This window comes from Oryctolagus cuniculus, chromosome 5 (genome assembly GCF_051225735.1).
Source record: "Oryctolagus cuniculus isolate XC-2025 breed Fujian yellow rabbit chromosome 5, ASM5122573v1, whole genome shotgun sequence".
NCBI classification, from domain to species: Eukaryota; Metazoa; Chordata; class Mammalia; order Lagomorpha; family Leporidae; genus Oryctolagus; species Oryctolagus cuniculus.
The window spans coordinates 96259356-96277010 of record NC_142871.1 but is presented as its reverse complement, the minus strand read 5'-3'; the positions used below and the strand labels follow the sequence as shown (position 1 = coordinate 96277010).

Here is a 17655-nt window from a genome sequence, read left to right as displayed (position 1 = left end):
GTCATACTCTCTTCTGTTTACCAGTGAGGCACAAACATCAGCATGTTTCTTTGGTCTCTGATTAATCTTCCTTTTATTTCAATTCAGTTTAAGGCTTGAACTAATTTTTTCCCCTCTGGGGCCAAGCTGTTCCCAGTTGAGCCCAAATTCAAGCCGATAGCATCAGAACAGATACAGTCAGATGTAAGGATAAGTTCATTTTCCTGAGTACTTTGTAGCTTGAGCATGTATCAACAGTTTCCAGACATTTTTGTAGGCAGCACCTGGATATGGTTGAGGACTCTAAGGTTGAACTGGAAAGTAGGACGTATGTGTTTTTGGTGCCTGCTTGGTCCTAGTTCTGCTTCCCTTTCTGCTGCCATTTCTCCTAGTGCAGGACATGGAACTCCTCAGTCCTGTCCAAACCCACTTCCCATAAAGGCCCTGAGACACCTTGCTACCTGAAAGAGAACGTCCAAAGCTGTCTGAAGAAATGTCTCTGGGGCAGGCATGTTTCTTCCTGTGGGGATCATATGGTGCGGATGAAACCCAAACCTGTAGATTTTCTGTTGGTGCTTTTTCGAAGGGAGTTTCTGTTCTCCTTCGATATCTTTTTTTTGGGCTTTCTGGACATTTTCCACAAACTAAGTGGCATGGACTCCTTCTGTGATTGGCAGCTCTAGCCCATGACCATCAGGAGTGTTCAATATCCTTAGAGGGAGCTTTAAAAAAAAACCTTGAAAACTGAGGCATCAAAAGATCTCAGAGCTGTGAGGAATAAAACTTCTCAAGTTTGGAGTTCCTAATCACCTGGTTCACTTGTCCCGTATTGCCCTCCTCTGAACTTACTTGGAGGGGTTGCAGCAAGAATTCTAGGTAAATCCAGCAACTTGGCCTCTCCAGTCTAACCCCAGTTGCTGACCAATGCCTACAATCTGCCCACACAGCCTTAACCACTTTGTTAAAGGTCATCACCTTGGCTGATGATACAGGAAGAAACTCCAAGAGTACATGCCCTGGAGGCCAGGACCACAGCTAGTTATTTACAGTGGGGAAGTGTCAATGTTAGACCAGTGGTTTGTAAAAATGCCTGCGTGGGATTGGCCACACTTTAGGTAAAGATAGAATATACTGAATCAGAGTCAGGATGTTGGGTTCTACTCCTGCTCTGCCACCAACTGTGTCTCTGGGTATGTGTTGCCTTAGTTCTTCCGATCTCAGTTTCATTTCCTTTTCTATTAATGTAAAAAGAACAGATTTCATGTATTTCATAGATATAATTCTAATATAATGATACTTCCCTCCCTCCCCCCTCCACTTCTTTCTTTTTTAATTTTTGCAATAACATACTTTCAATTTACTTTATACTCACAGGCTTAATGCTCTGCTACATATAGGGTTCAATGAGTAAAAAGTAGAAAAACCACTGTTCTCCAGGTATATAGACAAGGGCTACAAAAATAATCAATCACAAGATGTGGGGCTGGTGTTTTAATGTAGTGGGCTAAGCCACTGCCTGCAGTGCCAGCATGCCACATGGGTGCCAGTTTGAGTCCTGACTACTCCACTTCCAATCCAGCTCCCTGCTAATGCACCTGGGAAAGCTGTAGAGAATGGCCCAAATGCTTGGGGTCCCGTAACCATATGGGACCTGGAAGAAGCTCCTGGCTCCTGGCTTCAGTGTGACCCAGCCCTGTCAGTTGTTGCCACTTTAGGGAGTGAACCAGTAGATGGAAGACCTCTCTCTCTCTTTTCTCTCTCTCTATCTCGGCCTTTCAAATAAAATAAATTAAAAAAAATCACACAGGGTCGATTTTACTTTTATACATTCATTTCTTTTGTACTCTATATGTTAGCTACCACACATTAAAGATAACATGATATTTGTCTTTTCAATCTGGCTTGTCAGATCTCAGTTTTCATATCTGTACAATGATAGTGTTGGCTGGATGTGCCCTAGATCAGTGTTTCTAGACCTGTAAGGACAAATGAATTATCTGGGGATCTTGTTATAGTGCAGATTCTGACTACTGGTCTGGGGTAGTATCTGAGTGCATTTCTAACAAGTTCCCAGGACAGCACTTAGAATACCAAGAACTAGGGATCCATTCATCTTTAACCATCTGTAAATCTCCTATCACTGATCTAGAGGGGCATAGCTTTTGATATTGGAATTTGGGAAAAGAGAGAGAGGGAGATACATAGGTTGGGGGTAGAGGAAAGAGCAGTTCAGGGCAAGTGTCCATAAGGCAAGGAGTTGGCTGGGAAGGAGCACAGAATTCCACCTGGAGACTACCGGAAACAAACCTGCCTCCTGTGCCTTTGTGTTTTTGGTTGAGCATGTTTATGATTCTACACAAAGCTTAGAAAACTTTCATTTGTGTTGTTTTCAGCATTGGGAAAAGAAATAGCTCAATATTCTATTTGATTTAGGAGTATGGGAGCTTTCTCCCCTGATTTTGAAAGATGTCAACGGATAATTTTGTAAAAGCAGTAATGAGAACAGTAAGCAGGTTACTCCATCAAAGGAATCCTGCTTGTTGTTGGGTCTTATTTCTTGTTTCTTTGTGAACCAATTTGTTTGGCTTAAGAAACACACACTGATGAATAGTAAAATTTCCTATCACTCGGGGCAGCCATGAAGATAATGGACTGTCATTGCTGTGGGGAGAAAAACAGTGGTTTGTTTCATCCAGGGAAACAAGAATGAAAGATGCAAACTTAATCAAGAAAAAGAGCCTAGAATAAAAAAAATCCAAAGCTAAAACTTTGGTTGTTGCTTTAAATAGTCTATTCTGCAAATACATGCAGTCAGTTCTATTTGAAAATGCTGTAAAGGGTTAGAAGTAACATGAAAATAGTTTGCAATAGTGTTCACGTTCAGTGTGATGCAAATACTATATGTTTACCCATCTTTATGCGAACAGACAATATGGAATTTGCCAGTGTCATGGTCTCATCAGTGTGCACATAGTGAGGCACACTCAAAATGAATAATATATACTTTTTTGCATCTCTAATGGGCTGTTTGCCCTCTGTATTCATCAGTAAGAATTTACTGAGAACCTACTTTGTGATGTTGAGCTAGGACCTCAGCATGTTATAGAGTGCACAGGATTTTCTTTGGTTAGAGCCTTTTCTGACTGTGATCCAGTAATTTTCATTTTTCTATGAGTATTGCTTTTGTTAGCAGGCAAGTATCCCTTTAATTCTACTGGAAATGAACCATATGAGGAACATAGGCTTGACACTTCTGAGACCATTAATTAATTATGCCTCCAAAACCAAGTAAGAACTCATCAGATTGCCAACTCATGCACACCTGGCACAGACATCCAAGAACTCTGCTGGATGTTCGTGTCATGGAATGGGTTCTCAGTTGTTGCAATGTGCATTGCACCACAAGCTAGAGTTGAACCTTGGTTTGAAAGTAGCATCTAGTTTGATCAAGGAAGAGAGGAGTAAATTCCCTCAACTTTCACAGGTAGACACATTTAATTTAGGCTTTAAATAGGCGAAGGTACTCTGCAGTACTTGGAGCTACTTGAGGAGTTTAACAGCAGTCAACAAAGATTTTTTTCACTTAAGAAGAAGCCATGGAGATTTTTTTAAACCTGTGATAAGTGAAGAAAAAAGATGGCTGCTGATGGCTGTGGTGTAACTTAATCCATTAGTGTCCTGGGAATGAAGAAGCCTATTATGCTGTCTTGGGGGTAAATCTGCACTTTAACTCTGCTGAAAACCACAGTAATATCCCTCTAATACATTTTGGTAGCCATTCTTAATTTGTGTCTCCTTTGCGCTCCAATGTGTCTTTCAGGTTTCCAAAATTCAGCTTTTTTATTTTATTTTTTAGGTCAGCAGTAATAGTTTACACTTATTAAGGAGGTAAAAAGACTCTGGATGGTATCGTTGTTTTTAAAAATTAATTCTTAAGTCATTCAGATTTCTCACCTTGGAATAATTTTATGTTTCTAACTTCATAAGAAGAATATTAAAATTCAATATTGGAATTTGACAAAAAAAAAGAGGTAAAACTTCATATCCAGGTGCTCTTTCTGGTGACTTGTCAAATGTCCTAATAGTTTTGTGTTGCAGAAGATGTTATTTCAAGGTAAGAACTCATATCTAAAGTTAGTTTTGAATGTTTATTCTACATTTACTATTGGATTAATAGGCTGGTTTTTGTAATTCCTGTGGCTAAATGAGAAACTCTGGATTTTGGGGCTAAGGACCACCTACAGATGAATGAAAGGGAAGGAATTAATGGAACAAAGAGCTCAAAATATTTCATGTCTTTCCTTACCTCTCAATCTATAATAAGCTTGAAGACTGGCTAAAATTTGTTTCATGGATTCCTGTGGACAGATTTTAACCCCAGATGGGAAAAAAGTTGATCTTTTTGTTCGACGCTTTGCCAGATCGAATATTCGCCTCATAGTAGAAACTTTGTGCATTTTTGCAATACTTTCAGTTGTTTCAATTCTTGGGACATTGTCTATGTCTTTAGTCTCAGAATGGTGTATTTTAATGGAGATATCTGTAAGAGAAAGATTGATTTCCCAGTGAGTATATACATTCATGTGATATTTATGATATAGAAGGAAAAATGAACTAAATAAAACTAAAAATTATAATCCTCTAGTTTATGAAATTTCTATCTTGGTACAACTGCCAAATGAATTATTGCAATGACAAGCCATTTTCAGGAATAAGAGAATAGTATAATGAGCTGATTTTTTTTTATAATATCAGCGTCTCAAATCATCTTGCCTGTAGGCACTGCCAAATATTGAAACCATTTCTCACACATCTCTCTAAAAATCACTCTACTTAGCACTCAAGCCTCCCGAGGGATGTCTCGTTTGATAGACATTATAATGCATGTGGGAGTGACTCAGCATTGTGGTACCCAAAGATGTACTCTTGATGAGGAAGTCAAGTACTTCTAAAAACCAAGGGGAAAAATACAACAAAATAATCTTCCCGTCTGTTAGTGGCAGCTCTGGGATTCCTAGCTGTAGGGGGGAGGAGGCTCAGAGAGTGGAAGTTTAGTTGAAAGTGACTTGGAGCAAGGGTGAACTTTAGACTTGCATTTACAGAGCCAACCTGCTGTTTGAGGTGTGGATGATAGGACAATGGCAAGGGCAACGAGAGGAGCTGGCAAAGAATGTAACTGAGTGATTCATTGTATTAGTGTGGCTATGTCTACTGGGGTTACATTTGGATTTCCTTTTTAACTTTCTGGACTTTTCATAATAGTAACATATTCACTAAACTTTTAGAAATTTTCATGGACATTTCATATCATTCTTACAAAAGTTTTACTATTTTGATGAAACATTTTATTTCTCAGTTTACCATGTAGTAGGATACTACAGAAGTGCCAAGCCCATTAACAGTATAGTCAGATTTCAATTTCTTCTCTTGTCTTTATCTCTTTCATCTATACTACCATTTGAGAACGGAATTATTGATGAACTGTTGAGATCACTCACTGTGGCCCCTTAAGACTTCAAGCATGTGCTTTATAGAGATTCACATTTCCATATTAGTAGGGAAGGCTTTCAAACCCATTTCTGTTTAAATGTGGTTACAGACAAAAAAAATCAACAGAATCTGAGCAGGGTGAGAGCAATTCACATCTTGTTGAAAGTACCTCTCCTTCATGATGGAAGGTAGAGCCCTGGTGGGAATGTGTATTCTCTGTCACTCTGGATGGAGAGTATCAGAGTGCTCCTTGAGTCCTGGGCAGTGGAAAAGTCTTAGGAAAGAATTACCAGGAAAGAACAGAGTTTAGGGGTTAACTGACTCTCCCAACTGCAGATAGACCAATAAATCATAATCTCCGAGTAGAACAGAGTTATCAATGATTTGTGAAGATCCTCAGGTAATTCTAATATACATATAGCTTTGGGAACCCCTGCTTTATAACTCTATAGAGATGTTTCCCATTGAAGAGTCAAGATAGCCTATCTCAAACTGGCTTACACATCAAGGAAGTAATTATTGGATGCAAAGAAAAGCTGTAGGTAGGGAATGCCTAGTGAAAATTGAGCTCTGCTCTGACCTCCTGCCTTTCCCTGGGTTCTGCTCCACACCTGGTGGCTTTCCACTGAATTTTCTAATAGTGGTTTAGCAGCAACTGGGGTGCCACTCCTTTCCTTGTTCATGTCAAATAATATCTTTTCTACCTGATGTAGGCTATATGTGTGGATCAAGACCAGTTGCCGAGGGATATGCCAGTGCTGCTGGTTTGATTTGAGTAATCCCAGGGCGGGGAACTGCACTTAGCTGGAGTGGTTCAGTCTTACCGTGGAGGTCTAGTCAGTTTTCCCTGAGTCAAACTAGCAACATGGCAAAGTGGAAGGTGACCTTTCAACAGTGCAGCACTGTGCCGAAGGGAGATAAGAGCCAGGCACACAGCGGTTAGAATCCACTGCATATTGCAAATGTAAATTTTTGCAAAGTAATGTTCATTTTAATAACCCATTGGGACACTATATAGATTGCTATGATATTATCATAGTAAAGTTTAAGTTTTTGTGAGAGTAAAAGGTGCCATCTTATCTGTGGCGCCATCTATACGCCAGACACCATCTTAGGCCCTGTTGCCACCTTGCACAGTAAGTTTTGGTCCTAAGCCCCATGGCCCAACCACAGGTGTCAGCTCCACTCTCATCCTGGTGGGATTTGGTGCTCCTACTTCCCTGCCCTCCCCTTGGCAAAGGTCTAACAGGACCTGCTTCCTGCTTTCTTCTTCGCCCCTTCTGTCCGACCTGTCAGAATTCCCCCATCAATAAACCCTTTCTCTTACTCTGGTGTTTGGTGTGTTTTGTAGCAGCCTTACAGTTTAGTTGTCATTAGCATAAAAGAAGAAGCACGCATCTTTGGATAATTCTAGGCCTAGGTGGGATGGCACATACCATATTTAGGGACACTGGGCTCTGCTTTTGCCCTGCCCTTCTCAATTCTTCTCATAATGCCTGCTTGCAATGTCAGGGAGTCCTTCTATTAAGCTGATCCTGTTTTCAAGTTTGCCACATCCCTAATCTTCAGTCTTTTGGGGCTGGTCTTGATCTTACTTCTTGCTATACAGTGTAGAATTCTCTGAATAATTTGGCATGGGAAGAGTAAGGATTTTTTTTTTTTTAATTTATTTGACAGGTAGAGTTATAGACAGTGAGAGAGAGAGACAGAGAGAAAGGTCTTCCTTCCATTGGTTCACTCCCCAAATGGCGCTATGGCTGGTGCTGAGCAGATTGGAAGCCAGGAGTCGGGTGCTTCTTCCTGGTATCCCATGCGGGTGTAGGGACCCAAGCACCTGGGCCATCCTCCACTGCCCTCCCGCGCCACAGCAGAGAGCTGGACTGGAAGAGGAGCAACTGGGACTAGAACCCGGTGCCCAATATGGGATGCTGGAGCCGCAAGGATTAACCAAGTGAGCCACGGCACCAGCCCGGGGAGAGTATGGTTTCCACCCTGTCTTTGGGAACATTGTCCCTGTCCTCCAGTTATTCCCAAGTGGCCCCATCTGGGTGTTACACTTTGCTCATATCCAGGCTCACACTCATAGATCCTGTTAGAAGTGGTGTTTAGGCTTCATTCTACCATGGTGGTTATGGAAGAGGAGTGGGAAGGTTACAGATTTGCCTTGTTTCCCAGCATTCTCCTGGCTCCCACCTGTTCCCTACCCCTGCCTACAGTCGGTCTTCCTCTGTTCTTCACACTGCTGGTGGTCTACCACAATGCTGAATTAGAATAGCTTATGTTATTCAGGATCTGGGATATCCTGATTTATTGTAATCTTTCCATTTTCAAATATGTCTGGGTTTTGAAAATAAGTTATATGGTCTCCTATTTTAAAATATTTCCTTGCTAGTGGAGGCCCAAGACAAGTACTCTACAAATAGCTGCTTCCCTCCTCTAGGAAACCTCCTGTTCCATTTCTAAATATCTCCACTTAGATAATTCATCCTTGGGGCTGATAATTGCCTTCCAGTGACCTCCACACAGTGATCCTATTCCTGACCTCTGGGATAGCAAAAGATCACACTGCGGAGAGTTCCTTTTTGTCTCAACTTTAGACTTGACCACATGAATATTAGATACCACAGCTCCCTTTCTATGTTAGAGAAAGCAGCCGTCACCGTGATGATAACATAGTTTGTACTGAGGTCGGAATCTTTTGTCTGCTTCTTTCCTAAGTCATTGCCAGAGAAGAGGTGGGCAAGGGCTCTGAGAAAAGGATCTGAGACTTGCTTGGATCCTAGGATGTTTATAGCACAATCTCACTGACAAAGATAGTTTGTGTCTGTCTCAAGAATTTCAAGTAAAATAAATAAAGGAAGTCAGTAAGGAAAAGGGAGAAAAGGAAGAAGGAGTTGAAGCAAGAATGTTACCGATGCCAATGAGGTAAAAGAGCTGGTGTTTGTTGGAGCTAATGAAAGTACTCTCGGGTAAGGCAATTAAATCAGATTAGATGCTGTTTTCCATTGCTGCATAAACTGTAATATTGATATTGAATTGAATTTTTAAAGATTCTTTAGATGCATTTTCATGAGTTTGATGTTTTTTGTTTATATGTTTGGAAAAAGTAGGTAAAAGTTTAATGAGAATGAATTCATAGTTTCAAGATCTATCATAAAGAAGGAATATATTTGCAGGAGACTGGAAAGATTTTTGAGGCAGAAAACACTTTTCTAGGATGATGGCAGAACACGAGTACTACCTGCATGATGATGAATTGGCTGCCATTGACAACTATCACTGAATGAAGTTCAAAATTATACAGAGAAGAGAAGAGTAAACTGATTTCAGCAAACAAAAATCCATCTTTCCCGGAATGAGAGAATTTTAGAAAACTTTAGTTGAAATATATTCTGGATTTGGAAAAAAATATGAACTTGTGCTTTTATAAATTATACAACCCCTAAATCAACAGTTTTGGGAAATAGTCATGTCATCGAATGAAGAAAGAAAAAATGGAAATTAATACATTTGAATATTCAGAACTTCTGAACACAGGTGAAGCACAGCCATCATATGCAAGGTATTTATTTTTTAGAATTAACCTAAATATATTCATTATTTGTGAAAGAAAAAAATAACAGCACAAATCATACAATATCACTCAGTTATTTAAAACATTGGTCAAGTGTTTGGCTCAGAGGTTAAGGAATTGAATAAGATGCCTTTGTCCCATTTTAGGAACCGCCCTCCATTCCTGAGCAAGTGATGGCTCAAGTACTTGCGTTCCTACCTCTAGTGAGGGAGACCACGACTGAGTTCTTGGCTACTAGATTGAGCCTCTGCTGGACGCTACTGCAGGCATTTGGGGAAAGAACTAGCAGATGGGAGCTTTCTGTCTCTCTCTGTGACCCAAAAAATAAACAAATAAATAAAAAGTTTTACTCAGACTGGCTCTGTCATTTGCTTACTGTAAAATTTGGGTAGTTTTATTCTTCAAGGACTTTTTGCATCTCCTCACATGGAAACTAAGGAAGAATAACACCTCCTTTATTGGGCTTCAGTGACATTAAATGAGTGACTGCATGGGCAGTGCTTAAAGCACAGTTGGGCACAGTGTGAGTGCGCAGTAAGAGCTCTTTTGTCGGATAATCTGTGCATTCCTCTTCCTCTGTTCTAAGATTCACCAGACGGCTCCTCAGTCCTCACATGGACTGTGCTTCTGCCCCTGACTCGTCCTGTCTTCCACACTGCTGTGCTCATTGCATGTTGGCTTTGTCCTGGAAAGCCCCTCTGTTCCTTCCCTCTTTGTTGGGCTCTGACTTCACCCTCAAAGACCAGCTGACGTGCAAACTTCCCTCTAAGTTTTCTCAGATCCCACACTTGGAATTTGTTCCTTGCTTCCTTGTGTTCTTCCAAAGCGGTTCATATCTTTATATGGCATTCACGGATTCACCAGTATTCATCGAGTGCCTACTGTGATTCATGCTGTATGCAGTATATAGCAGAAAATCAAAGGAACAAATGCATGGTTGTGGTGCTGGCTTTGTCCAGCTTCGCAAAATCATTAGTTCAATATATTAATTTCACCCTTTAGACTACAACTACCTTTAACATCTGTATTATAATCCCAGACTCCCTTTGTCAATTCACCTAGGTGCTTGATTAGTATGTATAATATCTTGTACACGATAGTCAATGTATATTAAGTAAATGATAAATAATAGGGTTGGCACTGTGGCATAGTGGGTTAAGTCTCTATCTGCAGTGCCAGTACCCCACGTGGACCCCAGTTTGTGAACTGACTACTTCTCTTCGCATCCAGCTTATGGACTAGGAGAATAGTGGAGGAGGGCCCAACTGCTTGGGCCTCTGTGCCCACATGGGAGACCTGGAGGAAGATCCTGGCTCCTGGCTTTGGATTGGCCCAGCTCCGTTTAGGGAGTGAGTTGGTGGCTGGAGGATCTCTCTCTTTGTCTCTCCCTCTAAAAATAGATAAAACCCTGTGGAAGTATTCATTGGTCTTTCACAATATGAGTTATATATATTATATATATATATATATATATATATATTTATTTATTTGACACATAGAGTTAGAGAGAGAGAGAGACAGAGAGAAAGGTCTTCCTTCCATTGGTTCACCTCCAAATGGCCACTATGGCCGGTGCTGTGCCGATCCGAAGCCAGGAGCCAGGTGCTTTTTACTGGTCTCCCATGATGGTGCAGGCGCCCAAGCACTTGGGCCATCCTCCACTGCCCTCCCAGGCTGCAGCAGAGAGCTGGACTGGAAGAGGGGCAACCTGGACTAGAACCCGGTGCCCACGTGGGATGCTGGTGCCGCAGGCAGAGGATTAACCAAGTGAGCCATGGCGCCGGCCCCGAATTATATTTGTTTTAGAGCCCACTAGAACACAAAAACAGCTTCATATTTCCTTTCTACCCACATTATTGCAACTCTCCATGCCCTTGAATTTCTTCCCCCTCTCCAGTGTCTAATATCAGAGGTTTAGGACATAGCCATTACATTACAATACAATTCTAGGTGAAAAGACAAACATAAAATTCTTTTGTGAATGAGCACCAAAACGGAAAAGAGATGGCTTATGTATAAATTATATTTTAGTAAAAATCTTTACTCCCAGGCATTTTCAATTATTTATAAATAAGTCAATAACTAATCAATGGGACCGATTAAACATAGTAACTATCAATGAGGAAAGTTGTCCCTGTTGCCTAGTCCTTTAGGATGACAAGCCCCAAACTCCCTTGCCCCACAATTATTGTCAGGCAACACCACAGTGATGTTTAAATCCAAACCTCTGCCTACTCCTCATCTGCATCCTTGTAGCTGAGAGTGACTGGAGAAAAAGAAGCGTCATGACCTTCTTTACATTTATGATCCTTAAATAACATCACACGTTTTCTTGGTCCATTCAGTTTCCCACTCAGCTGGAGAGCCATACACAACTTTCTCAGATTTCCTCTATCTCCTTGCCAATTTTCACTCTCAGTTGATAACTTGATTTCATATTTTACTGAGAACAAGCGGAGCCAGAGCTTCCTGGACTTTCAGGACTGCATCTGCTCACTGCTTGCATCTCTGCTAATATACGCTACTTTCCCTGCTGTGAAAATTTAGCAATTGGCCTGCACCCTGCCTGAGACCAGCACCTTTCCTCATGGACCAGATAGCATCCTTCTTCACTGCTCAAGCACCTTCTTCCAGAAACTCTCCTTTAACTTCCCTGCCTCATTATTTCCACCCCCTTCCCACTGAATTATTCCTATATGTGCACAAACATGTTATTTCTGTTACTTCTGTTAAGAAAAACTCTCAGTGATCAATTTCTGTTCACAATTGATCATAATGATAGGACTAAGAACCAAAGGGATCACATAAACAAGAATAGTGTCTGCAAATACTAGCTGATAGAATAAAAAAAGGGAGAGAATGATCCAACATGGGAAGTGAGATACACAGCAGACCCATAGAATGGCAGATGTCCTAAACAGCACTCTGGCCTCAGAATCAGCCCTTAAGGCATGCAGATCCGGCTGAAAAGCCCATGAGAGTATTTCAGGCATGGAAAGCCAAGACACTCTGGGGAAAAAAAAAAAAAAAAAAAACACCTAAATGAAAGATCTCTGCGAGTGAGATCCCAGTGGAAAGAACGGGTCATCAAAGAAGGAGGTACCTTTCTCTGAAGGGAGGACAGAACCTCCACTTTGACCATGGCCTCTTCTAAATATGATCAGAGTCGGTGAACTCAGGGGGCTTCCATAGCCTTGGCAGCTCATGACAAGAGCCTAGGGTGATTACTGATGCCATAAACAAGAGTGTCAATTTGTTAAGTCAACAACAGGAGTCACTGTGCACTTACTCCTCATGTGGGATCTCTGTCCTTAGTGTGCTGTACATTGAGATTTAATGCTATAACTAGTACTCAAACAGTATTTTTCACTTTATGTTTCTGTGTGGGAGCAAACTGTTGAAATCTTTACTTAATGTATGCTAAACTGATCTTCTGTATATAATGAGAATCGAAAATGAATCTTGATGTGAATGGAAGGGGAGAGGGAGTGGGAAAGGGGAGGGTTGCGGGTTGGAGGGACGTTATGGGGGGGAAGCCATTGTAATTTATAAGCTGTACTTTGGAAATTTATATTCATTAAATAAAAGTTAAAAAAAAAAGGCCATAATCCTAATAAATAAAAGGTAATGACTAAAAAAAAGAAAAAGAAAAACTCTCAAGGGGCAAGCATTTAGTTTAGCTGTTAGAATGCTGGAGTATCTGGGTTCAATTCCTGGCACTGGCTCCTGGCTCCAGATTTCCACTAATGCAGCCCCTGGGAGGCAATGACCATGGCTCAGGTAGTTGGCTCCTGCCACATGGGAGACCAGAATTGCATTCCTGGATTTGGCTTCAGCTCCAGCCACTGTGGGCTTTTGGGGAGTAAACCAGTGGGTGGCAGCTCTTTCTCTCTCTCTGTGTCTATCACCTTCTTAAATAAATAAAATAATTTTTAAAAGAGTCCTCCTCTTGATTTCACATTTCTTCTAGCTATTGAGTCATTTTTCTATTTACACTTGTAGTGAAACACTTTGAAATATCTTTATCTCTCTGCTTCTCTAGAATAAAGCAAAGTCCTACATAGACAATTTCCCTGACACCACATTCATGGTTTATCTTTCCCTTCTTTTACTTTTTACTTCAACTTTTGAAATGTGTCCATAGATCCTGGTGTATTCAACATGTTAATGTGACACTCATCAGCAAGGATTACTATCTAATATAAAATACAATAGTCCCTCCTTACCTGTTGGGGTGGAGAGATATGTTTCAAGTCCCTCAGTGGATGCCTGAGACAGTAGATTGCACTGACCTTTTTGTAGCCAATATTTTTCCTTACACAAATAACTTTGATGCTTTCCCATACAGTCTAAGCACATATTGTGCATTGTGGCCATGACTTTTTCAGTTTGAAGCACACTGATGGCAAAACTAGCACATTGTTTTTTCCTTCTTTGTAACTTCATGGACAGAAGATTCTTTCTTACCACAGACATTAGCAACTTAGCATATGATCTTTAATTTACTTATTAAATCCTGAACTTTCACTTTTTAACTGAAAGGAAATTCTTTTCAACTTAAAATTTGGGGCTTACTAATTAAGTAAAGTAAGGATGACTTGAACACAGGACCTGTGGTGATGCTGTGACAATTGATAAGATAACTGAGATGGTTACTAGGTGACCCGCAGGCAGGAAGCATGTACTTCGTGGATATGCTGGATCAGGGGATGATTCATCTCCTGTGTTGGATACAGCAGGAGAGCTAGAGATTTCATCATGTTGCTCAGAATGGCATGCAATTTGAGACTTCTAAGTGGTTTACTTCTGGAATATTCCCTTTAATATTAGTGGATTGTGGTTGTCTTTGGTTCTACTACAAACTGCTGAAAGTGAAGCCATGGGTAAAGTGGGATTATTGTATCATGAAATGGAACATTGTAAAATATAATGTCAATGATCATTTCTGTGAGTTTGAGTATTGACATTTGTTGATGGGGGTGGTGATGAGGACACTGATTTGGAGTAAGACAGACCATTTGAGAGAAAGCTGAAATTCAGCATGGTAGGATGGGCTGCCTTTGGGCTGGGAGGTTCTTGTGAGAATCCTGGAAAATGGAAAGCATTCAATTAGGCAGGAAGGAGCACGTATTTATGGACAGGGAGACTTTCTGCAGCCCACAGAAAATGGTCCACACTGAAGGCTTTAGTTGGAGAGGGTGTTTTTTATTTTTTCCCTCTTTTTAAGACACTTTTTCCTGGAACTGCTTCAGAATCTTCAAGTAGCCATAACAAGTTTGGAAATTTCCAAATATACAGAAAGTTAAAGGAACAATCACTTAATCCATACATTGAGTTCAAACATTACTTTATCTAGGAAAAAGTCAAATCTGGCCATGGAAGGAGTGGCAGCTCTGAAATGCTGGGTTTATTGTTTAACATTTATGTTTGAATTGTCTAAATGTGTCCACTAGCTAATGTGAAACTTGGACCTTCTGTCAACAGTACCATTTCCATGCCAGGTTGTAGACTGGTGGCTACATGACCTTAACATTGATGGGTGTCCTTGAAGCTATTAGAGGTTACATCATTTCCTTGTTGTGTCACTGAAGAGTTTATTTTCCCCTCCTATACCAAAATTCATAGGCTAATTACAGTTTCCATTTCAATCTCCTCTTTGTCCATGAAGTAGTCTCTTTCCCCATTAGATATTCAAGTGGATATAAAACTTACCAACCTGCTTGGACCACTCCTTACCAAACTCTTTCTTCTGGAGGAATTTCTTTTTTTAGCCATCTAACTCTACAAGTTTACAATAAAGGCTTTCTGTACACGTGTAGGATATTTTGAAAAATTTGTGGGAAATTGAAAGTAAGTTAACTTTGGTACCAACATTTTTTAAATCCAAGCATAGTTTTTTCATTATATGCATTTTCCATGTACATTTTGAAGAATTCTAATATAGTGACAATAATAGACAACAGGAATAGGAGAATGGGACCTTCACAGCATCACTTCTAGGAAAACAACAACTCTTGGTATGAGCACTTAGAAAATCCAGTATATTTTCCTAAGGGAAAAAGACTCAATGCTTTAATGAATGAATTGATGGTAGTAGAGACAAATTTACTGGAATTCCTACAAAACATAAATCTCCATTTGAAGAATATGAACTCCACAGAGACAAAGAGGATAGTGTTTCAGGATCAAATCAATAACTGGAAGTTTTTTAAAAAAATTATTAAATCTTGCCCAAACTTCTCTAACCTCACTAAAAGGGCGAAGAGCTTCAGCATTTCTGTAAACAATCCACTTGTCTGTGATCTTTTGCATCTCTATCCTCCTCCTACATTTAGTAGATTGTCAACCTTTTCCAAGGAGCAAAGACAATCAAATATATATTGTGCTTAATATAACTAAGTATGCAGCAGCCACTTGCATAGATTTCCTCAGTATTCCATCCAATGCCATTTCAGAAAATTGCATGGATTTTAAGCACATTGTTTTTTGGATGACCACGTGGAGAATGCAGGAGCTTCTAGATCTTGTTTTCCCACCTTCCTCCAACAGGTAGTTCCTATTAAACATACACTTTGCTAACCCAATCTGTGGGCTGAGAGTCAACACATGTTTGAATAAATGATGCAAAAAAGGATCTTAGAGATTAAGGGAATCTCCAGTTATTTCCTTTAATGAATTATGAAGTAAATAAACATTCACAAACATTACCAGTGATGCATGGGTGGGAGGATGTTATGCCATTTTCTTCTCTGAAGCTATTGAAAATTGTATGCAGCATAGGAAATTTCTTACCTACAAAACTGGCATTTGCTCAGTGATAGTACTCCCTACTGTCTTAAAATCAGTGGTCCCTTTTCTCAAAGGCGTAGAAAAGTTGAACTATCTTTCTCTCATTGTAAAAATTAGTTTTAGCCATTACACTTGCCATGTCAGAAGGAAAATCAACACAAGGCACAAGAGAGTTATCTGCCTGTAAGCATGTGTTAAGCCCCTCTTCCACTCCATTGCACTGAAAATAAAGAAAAGAGGAAGAATCAAATCTATAGTTGAGATGATACTTTCTGCTGCTATACAAACTGTGTTTCTTGTTGAGTGTATGTAGAGCTTGTTGAGTAGGCAGAACTGAACTGACGTTGAAGGGAGAGGTAGGAAAGAGAAAGAAGGTTGATTGCCTCTTCTGTGCCTAGAAGGGACAACCCTTTGAGCAGGGGCGGGGGGGTTACCAGCTCTTTAGCTTGAGTAAATGTCGGGGAGTGAAGAAGCAGCAGACTGGCAGGGCCATGTCCTTAACCACCTAGAATAGATATATGTGCCAACTCCCCACCCCCTTAGTAGTGACAGAGTGCAGGTCATATTGGGAAGAGGAGGAATGCTCAGCAAAAGGATAGAAGTATATGGGAAGTAGGTATTATGGGGTGAGGAGAAAGAATCCTACAGGGCTGCCTTCAATCAAGGCATGAAATCACTTGCTAAATGCAGCCTCTTGGCTGAGGTCCACTCACATAAGCTGCCAGTTCCAGAGGTGCTGCACCTGTTTCATATATAGAACCATGTTTCCATAAATGGGGAAGAGGGTGCCTTTTTCCATTCAAGCAGGGGTTTATGTGCCCTCAGAGTATGCAGCACTGTGCCAGTGGTTGTGAGAAACCACAGGACTAACATGTTGATTGTTCTTGGTATATTTGAGAATTTTGACAAAAAAAGTTAAAACTGTTAGGGATCATAAAATATTTTTTACATGGATATCTAACAAGAACCAGGAAAATTCTGTGTGTGAGCCAATCTTGAAAGCTAGGAGAATAGGACATTTTTTAAAAGCTGTGATTAATAGTAAAATGTATTACTTTGAAGCAATGGCAAATGGAGTTGGTTTAACACTGAGAAAGGGCTGAAGTAACATGATGTGAAACTGAGGTGAGAGCAATAATGTTGTTATTGGCATAGCTAAGGTCTCAAACATGGTTGCCTAATTTTTAGGAGCTGACAGAAATAAACCAGTATTTGCCCCAGAAGCTGGGATTTTTTAGTATCCCTCAAGTCATCCTGAAACCTTCATCTTATATGTATATGGCCAGGATCATAAACCATTTCTAATCATCTCATCTGCATTCACTGAAATTTCACTAACCATTTTCATGACTTCATCTTCTCAATTCTTAGATCAGCTCCGTAGGTTTCAGAATGTGGGGCTGAAATAAGTACACATGTCACTGCTAAGAGAATCGGAATGGAATTTCATAAGTAAATCCGGGTGATGTGGATGGTAAGTTACAGCTATACCTCACAAACATATGGAACATCATGCTTTTTGGAGCATTTATATAGCCTAGCATGATACAAAGTTTAGAAACCAAGGAGGCATGCCAGAAAGTGCCAGGTAATTCATGAGCAGCCGACAGGTACTGCTTATGGTCTGTGAAGCTGCCTTGGAGATAAGAGGGGAAGACAAGTGACAGGATTTGTGAGTTCTTATGTTACAGTGCTACTGTATCCTGAGGCCTAGGACTAAGCTGGTACAAATAGGATATCCCGATTTAGTAAATGAAAATACAATGTTCAATCAAATTTGAATTTCAGAGAATCAACAAGTAATTCTTTTAGTAAAGCTAGGC

At 40.3% G+C, this 17655-nt stretch overlaps 1 protein-coding gene across 1 annotated transcript in view; it reads right to left on the bottom strand.

Annotated features, from left to right (window-relative positions):
- IMPG1 (interphotoreceptor matrix proteoglycan 1) overlaps positions 1 to 17655 on the bottom strand; it is a 153594-nt gene that overhangs the window by 110979 nt on the left and 24960 nt on the right. The window contains exons 3-4 of the mRNA XM_089333537.1: positions 8012 to 8248; positions 4286 to 4519 (exon numbers count right to left, since the gene is read on the bottom strand). Coding sequence (XP_089189663.1) covers positions 4286 to 4519; positions 8012 to 8248 — 471 coding nt within the window. The remainder of the gene's footprint in view (positions 1 to 4285; positions 4520 to 8011; positions 8249 to 17655) is intronic.